Source organism: Hippopotamus amphibius, chromosome 6 (genome assembly GCF_030028045.1).
Source record: "Hippopotamus amphibius kiboko isolate mHipAmp2 chromosome 6, mHipAmp2.hap2, whole genome shotgun sequence".
Lineage (NCBI taxonomy): Eukaryota > Metazoa > Chordata > Mammalia > Artiodactyla > Hippopotamidae > Hippopotamus > Hippopotamus amphibius.
The window spans coordinates 163,139,894-163,153,223 of record NC_080191.1 but is presented as its reverse complement, the minus strand read 5'-3'; the positions used below and the strand labels follow the sequence as shown (position 1 = coordinate 163,153,223).

Sequence of the window (13,330 nt, the reverse complement as noted above, 5' to 3'; positions counted from 1 at the left end):
CCCAAAGTCTTGGGTAACTTTGCGAAGACATTCTCTTCCCTCTCAGACTGAGTTCTCACATCTGGCAAGTGAAAGAACTGGCCTTGAAAACCTTCTAACTCTTTTCTAGTTCTGTTGCTCAAAGACTTTGTGATTAAAACGTGAAGAATGGCTCTGGCAGGAGAGTGGGAAGGAAACAAGTTAGGCTACCATTTCCATCATGGGAGGCCAGTTGTTTATGATGGCATTTTGTTCTAGTTACTATGTTTACCCCAGATTATCAATTACCTATAACTATTCCCTCTCCATATGCAGAATGGATTAGTAACCTCAGGTAGCAGAAAGCACAGAGAGATCTAGTAAAAAATTTCCAGGCCCACTGCATAGAATTCATTTCACCTATTCTGATTTGACCTTACAAGTCTAGGTGAAGCAATGTAGACAAAGCTTGAAAACAGAGGCTTTGTTTATATTATACAGAAGTGTATAAGGTAACATACATAGGAAAAGTTTGTGAAGAGAGCAACCATTTTGAAATTAATTTCAAAGAAAAATCATGAAATAATAAAATGAGTTAAAATAGATGAGGCTGTCTAGCCCAATCTCTCTAATCAATAAAAAATAGAACCCTTTAAAATCAGCAAGAGCCCTAGATATAAAAAATAGAGTCTAGCTCTACAATCTTACTAACTACGTGATTATTGAATAAGTTACTTCGCTTCTGGTAGTTTATCACTCAGTAAAATGACAACAACATGTGTTCTACCTAACTCAGAGAGCTTCAGTAAGAACTCTCTTTTGAGAGTTAAATAACAATGAATATGGAAGTGCTAGATAAACTGTGAAAGACTGTACAAATAAAAGGAATTCTACTGAAAAGGTCACCTGGAATTTGTACCCCATCGGTTCACTTTTTTAGAAATCTTATATAAAAAATAATTTTTAAAAGAAACTTCAGGCACTGAAGAAAGTCAACTCCAGGCCACAACATAACTCCAACTTTACAAACTTGAGAACTTTACAGATCATTCTGTATGACAATCTACTGTAATAAGGGATATAGAATATTATCAAATTTCATTTAGCCAAACTATTGAGAGAGAGAGAGAGAGAGACTTTCCCATTGCCAGAGTTATAATAGTAGGAAAATTTCAAAGCCATATCAATAAAATAATGTATTAGTAAAAAGGAAAGCTCACTTACTTTGGTATCTACCAAAAACAGAAAAAAGAAGATCTATACTCTCTTCTGCCATCAAAGTCTAAGGCTTTCGGGGATTTGCAAATTTGAAGCAGAGAGAGGACCCAGATTATAGGATAAAGAACACTACTGCTAGTACTTTAAAGACCAAAAGAAAAACTGCATCATCTAATTGCCCTCATCAGTCTAGAACAGAAGGTGATGAGACAAAACTATATATACACACCAAAATCATTCCATAAAAAAATATGTAGACACTTAACATGGAAAAATTTGCAAGACAAAACAATAAAAAACATACACGGGCTCATAAGCATATAGCACAGGACACAAAAGGCATTTGGAAATGCAGGGGCATTCCAAGACATACAAGCTGTTGAAAAAAAAAAAAATCAATGAAAAATGAGAACAATGGTAGTAAAATAAAAAGACCCTGAGGCCTAAAGAGCTACTAACTAGGGAAAAAAGTACACCCCATTTTAAATATGCCAAAGTGCTTTAGAGAAAGTTATTAGCAGAATACCTTACAAAAGAAAATTATAACATATGGTATCATATAAATATAAGTTGATGTGGAAAATATGTGGGTACTTTTTCTACTTTCACAGTCAGAATTTAAAAATAAGAAAGCAAACCCCAGAGATTACAGACATAATACCAGGGCAAGAAATGTAATCGGTAACTTCAAGGTAGCACTGGTTAAACAAATCCTGGGCTAAAAAGCTCAAGGAATGGGGAGAGGAGGTAAAAGAAATTCAAGCAGAACCATAAACCCTAAAAAGTAGTTTAGAAGCTCGAATCTGTGCCTGAATAAGCAAGCTTATATTGCTGTAGTTTATATTGCTGTAGTTTAACTATCACCACAAACATCATTGAATAGCTACGATGTGTCAGGTGTCCTGAGGGATGCTGTTGGGAGTAAAGGCATGAGTCAGGCAGCCCCAGCCTCCAAAAGGTCCAACTCTACCAAAGGAGACATCCCCCGTATACAAGCAAATCTATTAGAAGGCTAGTTGTGAAAAGGATAGTATGAGATGCATAGGAGTCACGGCTGAGGGACAGTGTCCTAACTACAATATAATACAAGGTCCTGATAACTCTGGACTCAGACAAAGGGGATCTGAGGTTTGGTACCAACCTGACCACAAGCAGGCCATGCATCTTCCTACAAATCACTCACACGCTGCACTGCAGTGTTCAGCTTTATACCAGCAAAAGGTGGACTGTGTGATTTCTGTTAGTTCTTTGTGGCTGAGGTTCTTGGAAGCCAGGCTCTGAATTACACTATGAATGTTAAGACTTTATGGGCTTGATATTGAGGGCGAGTGTGTACAGAGGCAAAGAATAGCGTAAGCTGAGACACGCATCATCAATTCACTCTGTAAATGAAAACTGTGTTACCTACTACCTGGGGATTTCACTAATGGTACAGAACATTCTACATGGACAAAAAAAAAAGAAAAAGAAAACAGATACAAACTTTAGAAAATGTATAAAAAATTAAACAAAAAGTAATATGAATTATAAAAAGCAACAGAGGATGCACTAACATTTAAATTAAACATTAAGGAAAGCAAATCTTACACTTCTAACAAATATCATGTCATAATGTATAGCAGATGAAGAGATGGAGCTACATTTTAAAAGTCTGAATATCATGAACCTTTATCTACGTTTGTCTTTAAAATGTACATATGCAAGGGAAATTGCTTCCTTCACGTATTCAAAAAAGGTTATATTAAAAAGAAAGAGAGACTGGCAGAATTGCAAGAAAGAATCAAGACTCCAGAAATTCAGTGAGACTGAGTTGCTTCAAGTGAGGATGCCACATTCCAAACTGTTTATTGCAAGAGAAGAATTACTGAGCAGTGCACTCACCCATCCAGCCATCCGCCATCCATCCAAATATATACACACATAAGAACACACAGACATGCCTTTGACCATACACAACCATTCCCACTAAAAACAGAGTAGCGTAATAAGAGCCAAGAGGAACATAAGGATGAGTGAGAAACCATGTCTTGTCACTTAAGTGGGGAAACAAAGCTTCCATTCTTATAAGGAAGTAGGCAAGTGTCACCATCATGTGGGGCCCGAGTGCCACATACGCCAGGAAGAGAAGGGCTGGCGGCACAGCAAGCTGGCTGAGGACAACCGCTTCCCTTCAGAAACTCTGCGGCCACAAGACCATAGAGAACGTCACCTCTCTTCTCGAAGCCTGCATCTCTTTATGTGTAAAGAACACTCGGTTCATAGGGTTAGAGGAGAAGGTAATAAAATGACAGTGAAAAGCAGAGCGCCTCACACGGACTATCTGGTCAACCGTGGCAGATTAAGAAGAGCCGGAGGAACAAGAAAAGACGTAGAAATTTGAGAGTCAGAATAAGATGTAGGTGGAAACCCAGGGAAGGGAGTGATTACTTCTGATCTAAGTCACGCCCAGACACGGGAGAAGGTGACACAAGGAGGACTGCGACAGGTGACAAAAGGGTGTGAGGTGGCATGTTAAGAAAGAACAAAGAGTGGAGCAGACAGCTGCAGAGGATCAGCGATGACGCCAGTGTCCCGAGAGAACCAGCTGGACAGTGGGAGAACCTCACGGAGCACAGTGACAAGGGCGGCGCATCTCACTGCAGGAAGAATCGGCCAAGGGGCCGAGTCACCGGCATTCACGGCGCTCGAGTGGAGGGGTCTGAAGCATGACCGTCACCTGCTTCTCTCCTCCCTCTCACACACGCCAACGCGATACAGGACCTGCCCCACCGTGACCCTCGGGTGTGCATCGACTGTCACACCTACTGGACCCCCTCACACTTCTGCCTCCTTCTCCATAAGAAACCCTGTCTTTACTTCCTTTACATCAGAGGGGAGTCCATTTTCCTCTCTCCCCAAAAGTGAGAAGACAATATAATAATCCCCCACAGCGAGCAGACCATGGGAAACCTTGAGAAGACACACGAGGAAGCCCCCAGTGGCCCCTCTTGTCTTGTGAAGGGAGATGCTCTTCCACAGCCCATTCCTGAGTCCTGCAATCACTAAAGAACAACGAGGCAAAGAAAATCAGTTTCACTACGTCCTTGATTGACAGCGATGGTGCAGTCTACTTCAAGGCCAAAAAGCTTCAGGCGCTACCATGGGGATGAGTAGAGCACCAAGGGCTTCACATATTGTTTCTCCAGAGCAGCTCTCTGATGGTCTTGTCGCTGCCCTCCCTGGGCAAAGAAGACCCAAAGGTCCACAGCCACAGCCCAGGTGTGTATGAGGATGCCTGACCTCCTCCCTACCACCTGCCTAAGCGTCCAGCCACCTGACCCACACCAGACATCTGGACTAGGCCTCCAATATCACTCCTAAAGTGACCAGTAAAGTGTTTACTGGGGGCAGGGAGAAGACTAGAAAGAAAAGAGAAAGACTAAACTATATCACAGAGGATGAAGCAGTCCCATGTAAAATTGCTCAAACACACTATTGTCATCCAAGAAGGAATTAGAAACATCCTGGAGAGGGTGAGGTAATTGTTTTAAACAGCAGGATGGGGGAGAAAATAGAGAAAGGGGATCCTTGTACTGCCTCTTCCCTCTCAGTTCCCAGGAGTCTAATATTCTACCCTTAGTTATAAGTTATTTTGTTTCGTGGGTTTGGATCAACTGCTGACATGGATTGGTAAAAATATGGCACTTCTTCAACCAAGGCGTACAGCACTTTTTATGCTGCCTGGAGGGTTTAGCATGTGAGGGTATTCATGCATACACACCTGGGATGCTGAGATCACATCCATCTTTAAGTTCCCCGGATGTCAACCGAATGTACCGCTATTAAAGCCCTTAAAATTAGGCTTCACTCAAATTTGTCCATGAGTTTCAACAAATGCAGATCGCACAGAGCTCTCCAGACAACTTCATCCTACAACAGCCTCGGGGTGGAAAAATAACCAGAGAAGGGAAAACAATTCTAGGTGCCTTATTAGGCTCACTTCATATGGGTATCCCATCAGACCACTGCTTGGTAGCCTTTTTGGACACATGTCCAATGGCCATTGGGTGGTAGACACAGTTCTACAAGACGATGGGATGGGGATGGAGGATACAGCAGTAGAAGAGCCCTGAGCTACGAATGAAGAGATGCAGCTCAGTGCTCTTGTAGTGTTCACGCTGGCCCGAACTCACTGTGTAACCATAGTCATATAACCCCTAAGAGATCTCAATCTTTATGCCCAAAAGGAGCGTGGCCTAGATGCTTACTAGGTGCCTCTTAGCCTTTGACAGTCTATACACGACGATGACCACACCACAAACTCTTGAGCTACCTGGTTCGCACACAACATTGTGTTCCAGCCACTGTTTATGACACTGAAGTCTCCTGTTCTGGGCGCCCCCGTCCGCCGTCCCCACACTCACCTTCACCGCCAGGTGGCTTGTACGGGTTGTACTTGGGCTTCGGAGCAACGACTGGGGCAAACTTCTTAGGTGGTTGTTGTGTGGACACTGAAATGCTGGGGGTCCCAAAGGAATGGGTGGTCTCCATCCGTGCAGACACATGGCCCAGGGGCTCAGCAGTGCTTTTGGGTGGCAGCCACGATGGGTGAGACATTGTGGAATCTAGAATTTAAAAGAAACAAACACAGCTGTTTTAAGGAAACACAACAACAAAGGCAATGTACTTCACTTCGTTCCTACTTTTTCTTAATCCACACTTAATGAAACCGTGAAAAATGACTCTGAGAAGAAGAACTAGAGAAGCAGGAAGGAAGGGAGGGAGGGAGGCAGGGAGGGAACAGGAGGGGAGGGAGGAAGGAAAGGAACTCTCCTCCTTGGAGAGTTATGAAACACTCGTCTTAACAGGAAGAGGAAAAACTTGAACACTCCCCTCAACCACTCTTGAATTCCTCTCTTCCAACAGTTACGTATTTTCGTGCCTAGCACTCTTCAGGAAATAGATATGAGTGAGAAGTGGTCCCTAAGCTTAAGAAGTCTCCACGGTAAGAGAACTTTATACCAACAAGGTTGGAAAAAAGCTTCAATTGTATTAATAATCTATTAAAATGATGACCACATCAACTACATGGTGATGCGTTACCTAAAGGAGGTGATATTATCTAAATGAGGTAAAAAATAAAGTGTTGCTGGAATGCAGAAAAAGATAAGCTCACTTCTTGCAGGGAGCAGAACGAAGACCTCGTTAATGAGGCGACCTTCAGACTGGGCCTTGAGTGCTGAGCAGAGGTCAAGCCTGAACAATGGCAGCAACGCTGCAAGAGCAGAAAAGTACACCGCACTTCAATTTAGTGTGGCTGGAGGGGGAATAAGGAAAAGTAGCTGGGAAAAGATCTAAAAACGTGGGATGGAACCAAAGCACTGACAGCTTTGCATGCAAGCTTGAGGAGTTTGAATTCATTCTGCAGGCATGAAGGAACCACACCAAAGGTTTACTCTTGAAACAAGGGCACAAGCAGTGCATGGCAGGACACTTTAAAATGATCCCTCTGGCAGGAGCAGTACTGCTCTTCACCAAGGGGCACTTGGAAACTGGGGGGAGGGGACATTGTTTGCCACAAGGCCTAGGACAATCACTGGTACTTAGTGGCCAGAGGCTAAAATATTCAACCCCTGTAACGCACAGAGCAGCCCCACATATGACGCCCATCAGGAGCTCTGCTGAGCTGATACCATACTGGACCTTCAGGAAAAACTCAGCTAGGAGGGGGATACACCAGCCAGTCCAGGGACTGAACTACTCAGATTAAAACACACTCTGTGAGGAAAGAAAAATGATGTCTTGGTGTCAGGGTAAGCCAACCACCCCTCCAGGCAGCCTGCAGGCAGGAGCTGGGCCTCACAGACTGCCACTGCCACTGAGAAGGGCTCTCCAGTCTGATTGCAAGAGCTCTCCAGCGCAGGGAGGCCCGGAAGCCTCCCTCACCCTCTCCCAACCCCAAATGCACCCCATAATTTATTAATTGGACTGAATTAATTGAGAGGGCTCCATGATTACCTCCAGATGTCTGCAACAGCACAGAACACTGGAAATGCAGGAAAAAATTAAGGACTCAGCAGGTGGCATGGCCATGGAGAGATGGGGTGAAGGGGGAAACATGGGGCCCAGCGTGGCCTAGGTAGGTAGCATTAGACCACACCAGGAGAGGGTGACATGACCTTGAGTAGCCCCGCTACCCTCATCTGGTGTCCCAGGCATCCCTGCTCCCTGTCCTCCTTAACTCACAGAGTTTCATGACAACATGAGATAACAACATTAAAGCATTTTATACACGGTCAAGTGCTAAGCAAAGTGACGGGAGGAAAATTGTTGGAGGTGCAGTTCTCTCAATCAAAGAGGACGACATGAATCAATGAGGAAGCCTCTAAATTAGGAATCCGGAGGGTTCTGTTACTTAAGCCAGCAGTGACATTGGCTTTTCACTCTGATTGCAGGGCCTTCTTTTCCTCTTCCTCCCCTGCACATTGTGCACCTGCTAATGAACACAGGCACTTAGTAAACTGTAAATTCCTTGGAAGAGTGGGGACCATATTTTGTACATCGCTAAACCATCATTAAGGCCCAGCACAAAACCAATACAGAAAAACAACCGTAACTCTGGTTCACTCCAGTTCTTAAAACTGGCTGCGTATGTAGAAGTCTTAGAGTTGTTTTGTTTGTTTGTTTGTTTGTTTGTTTTTAAATACCAAAACCAAGCTCATCTCTCAGGGTTGAGAAACATTAATTTTGGTTTTGTTTGTTTAATCGAGCCTCAGTCTTCCACTAAGAGGGGATAAAGTAACTGTTCTCCTCTCCACAAGACTAAAGTGAGTATAAGTGGGCAACAAGTAGGATAAAATAAAGATATGAAAATTTTAACGTGCTATGCACATTTGTAGTATAAATTTCATTTGTAGGTTTTTTTTAAAAATGGGTTAATATTATCCTTGCAAATTTTCTATAAATCTCAAGTTATTCCAAAATAGAAACTTTAAAAAATGGGTTAATATAGGATACAGTGATTTTAAAGCAAAGAGGCACATTTCCAGAGCAATTGCACGTTGCCAATTGACTGCAGAATCCTGGCCTCTTCAGAAATTCTGTAGGTATAAAGGAACAGGCAACTTCCAGGAGAGTATGAAAAATGAAAATGTAAGCATCCACATGCAAACCATAGACCCCCCCCCCCCATACTTCCAGTTATCCCACCACCATCTATTAACCTGACGCTGTACTCCCCACACAGGCAACCCCAGCGACACCTCCAGTGAGTGCCAGGGTCTGGCCAAGTACCTGTCTGCATAAGACCTTATCAGCATTTTCTCAAACCATTCCTCTTTACATTAACAATGGCCCAGTGACACCATTCCCAGGATTCATAATGAAATTTAATGATCCTGAAGACTTGCCCACGCTGCGTCTACCATCTGCAATGCCATAACTTTCTCCCAAGCACCCCACTTCCACTTTTTTCTATCTTGACCCAGCTCAAATGTCTCTGATGCTGTGAACATTTCCCTAACTCCCTCCAAAAAGAGTAGCTTAATTCCCGGGCTCTTCTAGTACTTGTTTCATACTTATAACAGTCCACATGTAAGCTATTTAATCACCTTCCTATCTGCCCCAATAAGCTGGAAATTTCTAAGCGGTCTCACTATACCAGCACAATGCCTGGCCAGGAAGCCCTTAGAAAAATACGTTATGCTTGAATGGGTGAATGAATAAATGCTGATCTCCTTGGTTACTCATCCCTTTCTAGAATCTCTGCATCTCCCTTCTCAGCATCCAATGATGCAATCATCTATTTTTCCCCCCTTAATTTAGAGATGTAATGAATTGTGGTGATAGATTTCCAAATATTGAACCATCTTTGCTGTCCTAGGAAAAAACCCTACCCAGTCACAGTCGCAGTGTTTTGGTATACTGATGAATTAAATATGCTATTTTACATCAAATTTTTGTACATATAATCATAAGTAAAATCATTCTGTACTGTTTTTCCTCTGCTTGTTTTACTATCATTATTAGGTTTTGATATGGGGGTTCTGCATCCTCTTCTACTGTTTGGATTAGTTTAACGATAAGATTGGAACTATCTGATCTTTAAAGGTTTATCAGAATTCAGTGCAAAGTCATCTAGATATGACACTGTCTTTAACAATAGAACTTAATCATATTTCCAAGAACTTCTACAATCATTGCAGCAGTCTTAAACTTCTTTTGAGGTCATTTTTCAGCATTTATATTCTGCTGGAAATTCATCCATCTCCTCTAGGTTTTCTCTCTGCTCTTCTTCATCCAAGCTACCTCTCTATCATAAAGGATGTCTCATCTACTGTGTAACATTTAGATCCTGAGCATCACTTCCTACTAGTCCTTGAAGACATAATTCACATTCTCCATCCTCCAGGTCACATTATGTCCCCTTTCACTGCACTTCCGCCGCACCTGGATTACTGCCGTCATCACACTCATCACACGTCACTCTGCCTCCCTGTTTGCCTGTATCACAACCTGAACTCCTGAATCCTTGAGAGCAGAAGAAATTATCATTCTCTAACCTAGGGGCCTAATATATGATAAGCACTCAGTAAAAATGTCTGTTAATTTAATGAATGAATACGTTTATTTGCCAAGCACTAGAGCTCCAGATAAAGCAAAGTCTCACCCAGCACTCAGATGGTTTAGATTATCCTCCTGTTTTCAAGGAGTTTAAAGCCTACCTGAGGAAGATATATTTTTATATAAGAAAAGAGAAAAAGAGCAACACACTATACAAAAGAAAAAAAAAACCCACAACAACAACAAAAACGCACATCAATCGGGATATGTCACAGGACCTAGCACAGGGGTAGCCATTAATAAGGACTTTGAAAGCTAGGTGGCTCTGAAAAACAAACAGAACAAGCAAAAGGACAATGCCTGAAAATTCTGTGAACTGAAGGAAGGAGCAAGGGGTAGACCAGTTGAACTGAAATGAGGGACTTAGAATATCTGGGGAAAAGATTTGGAAGGTTAAATGAGCTTTGCTCTTTAAAGGTCTTATATAGAGAAATAAAAAGCTAGAACTTTTATCTTTGAACAGGAATCTAACAGAAGTGAAAACTCTACGTAAGAAAAACTAATCTACGCAAAATCGATCCAAGGAAGGAGATAAATACAGCAGTACAGACATAGAGTCCCTATGACCCCGGTTCTAGTCTCAGCTTTGCCAGTGTGACCTTTGACAAGAGAGGATGCTCATTTGCAGAATGAATGTCTGTAAAGTCCCAATCAGCTCGAATATTCTAGAGTGCTTTCCTTCTCTGAAATCTTAATTACAGCCCTTCATTTTGATAAATGGGTTTGAGAAAACCTCACAAGTTTAGTGAACGGACGAACCAGAACATTTCCCTGGGGTTTCTCAGCTTCTCAGAAAGAGACCCACGGTAAACACTAAGATAAGCACTGGTGAGAGCTGGTTTTGCTGGACCAAAACTTACCCTGCTCTTACTTCCTCTGGTTCTAGATTGGTTTCACTCTAAGCATATAATCATCATGAAAGCAAGAAGTGAAAGGGAAGAGCTACACAGAGGCTCTGAAAATACACAAACACCATCAAAAGAGAGGAAAACAAGAGAAGTGGCCCTTAGCATCTAAACAAGATGCCTACTGCTCATGGGAGTTAAAGAGCTGGGGCTCCCTAAGCACTGGTCTTTCAGGAACTGTCATCAAATGCAAAGCAATTAAGAAGAACCTAAGGTTTCATTTACTGCCACTCTGTTGCTCTTCTGTCTTCTCCTCCTAACTGTTCAAGGGGTACAAGAAAGCTACAGACTGATAATAAATAGCAAGTGTTTATTGAGGACTTACTATATGCCAAGCAATTTTCTACTGGCCCCATAATCATGCTGAGTATTATATGAGGTAGGGTTATCTTTCTCTATATTTAGATCCAGAAAGTAAGGCTCTAAGAGTTAAATAACTTGCTCAATGATACACAGTTAACAAACAGCACAGCTGAAGCTTGGACACAAGTGTTGCACCCAAAAGCCATGGTCTTCGCCATGGTACTACCTGCCTGTTTGGAGGAAAAAGGAAAACACCATAATCCAAAGGAAATCACCACTTAGAAACAGGAGCTTTTGCTTTTAAACACATATCCCTAGCTCCTGCATCCTACTTGCCATGATGTCTTCTCTTTTTTGTTCCATCAAAGCTAACTATCATGGGCCACAAGACCACAAATTGATGGAGCCAGAAGTCCAGCCAAGTTGATTAGACACAAGAAAACACAAACAATTGCAAAACGCCCTGTGACGTCCAAGACCCCTCCCCTACGGGTGGGAAAACTTAGGGCTACAGGTAAAGTGACATTTAATACTAAAAATAGCTACCAAGCCTCTCTAAAGATAGCATGTGAATGACAAGACACTCATATCCACAAAAATAGAACAAACTAGTGTTTGCTCAAGTTTTGCTTCTTTTCTAAAATCAATACTAAGGGACTTCCCTGGCGGTCCAGTGGTTAAGACTTTGCTTTCCCGATGCAGGGGGTACAGGTTTGATCCCTGGTCGGGGAACTAAAATCCTGCATGCCACATACACAGCCAAAAAAAAAAAAAAAAAAAGCTTAAAATCAATAGTACGCTCCTTTAAACATTTACATAGGTCACAAAAATTAAAAACAACCAAGCACCCATTGTACAGTATTATTGAACACCAAGTGCTATAAGCTTAAAGAAGTGGTTTTCAAAACTGCACACTAGACTCATTTGGGAATCTTCATGTGTATATTCTGATTCAAGGGTTGAGAATAATTGACTTAGAGCATTTATATGAGTCTTTAAATCATGGTGCATTAGTCCCTAAATCTCCCTTGGCTATTAAGGCCTGGATCTTGGTCAATGTTAGCTGAATCAATGAATGACACTGAAGGAAGAGACGGGTATGAACACCACTATTTTACTGGTGGAAGAACTGAGAGGCTGAGGTGCTTTGTGACGTCAGAAGCAGTTGATGGCTGACTAAAGTTTAGGATTTGTGTCCTAGCAACATTTTCTCCACTTAAACAAGCAATTAAGATTTATATAATGCTTTCCTATACCTTTGGAGATTTTTCACGATCTTCCTTCTTTGTCTGAAAGACAGTGCCTTCCTAGAATTTCAAAAGTGCTTTCTTAAGGGACTATTAAAACGGTACACTGTGCCCCCACCCCTAGACTATAGCTAATTATCCTTTTCTATATCTTGGCCTTCAGCTGGGAGATACAGATCTTCTGAATTCAGATCCAGCTCCCAGTCTCAGCTCTGCCATGAGCTCACAGTGCAACCTTTGCTCTCTCTGGGATCACAGTGGCCTCCTCCGAAAATAACGTGACTCGATTATTAGATGATGTGGATGACAGCTCTACTCACAAACTCACGCGTCTGGGGAAGATTCAGAATGTAGAACCAGCCAGAAACAAGTTAAAAGTCAGCTATGGAGATCCCAAACCATCCACAATTCTCCTCTTAGCGCATCAGTGAGGAAACACAGCCCTCTTTCTTTTTTCACCCGTTTCCCTGACTCTTCAGTCCTCCCCATTGTGGGAGGGAACCTTAGATGGATCTCAGAGATTACCAAGGTATCAATCAAGATTTATTATGCACAAGTAAATAAGTACTTTAGGCAAACCTTTTCCAAACGGTGTAGGTAAGTCCCTACCAGTGTAATTACAAGGCAGATACGCTGTGGCATGTGATGGAAGCGTGGGAAGCCAACGTCAAAGAACAAGGCAGGCTGAAAATTGCACACAATTGTTGGTTGAACAGCAAACGTAATCACTCTGCCTCTGATGAGCGCCGGAAGGGCAAACAGGATCTGCCATGGGCTGAAAATGTCAATGCATTCACTCTACTTCTCTGTACAGGCAGCTCTGGCCCCGCACTGGCTAAGTGCCCCACTCTCTGCATGGACAGCTGGCATTACTCGGAAGGGGTGATGAGAGAACAACTCCACAGAAATGCCAAACCTTTATATAGACTATCTGAGAGACAGTTGGAAATACTGGAAAAAACACTGGACTAAGATGCAGAGGACGTGGGCGGAATTTCTAGCTCAGCCACTAACTGGCTCTAGGACATTAGTCCCTTGACCTCTTTGAACCTCAGTGTGTCTCCCTATCTGTAAACTGAAGATAAGATGCCTACTACC

The 13,330-nt window shown here is 42.4% G+C and overlaps 1 protein-coding gene across 7 annotated transcripts in view; it reads right to left on the bottom strand.

The window, feature by feature from the left end:
• The window catches only part of LPP (LIM domain containing preferred translocation partner in lipoma), a 687,064-nt gene that overhangs the window by 453,498 nt on the left and 220,236 nt on the right, over nucleotides 1–13,330 (bottom strand). For all 7 annotated transcript variants that reach the window (XM_057738614.1, XM_057738612.1, XM_057738613.1 and 4 more), the window contains one exon: nucleotides 5,580–5,780. In XM_057738614.1, the coding sequence (XP_057594597.1) occupies nucleotides 5,580–5,772 (193 nt within the window). In that variant the 5' untranslated portion in view covers nucleotides 5,773–5,780. The remainder of the gene's footprint in view (nucleotides 1–5,579; nucleotides 5,781–13,330) is intronic.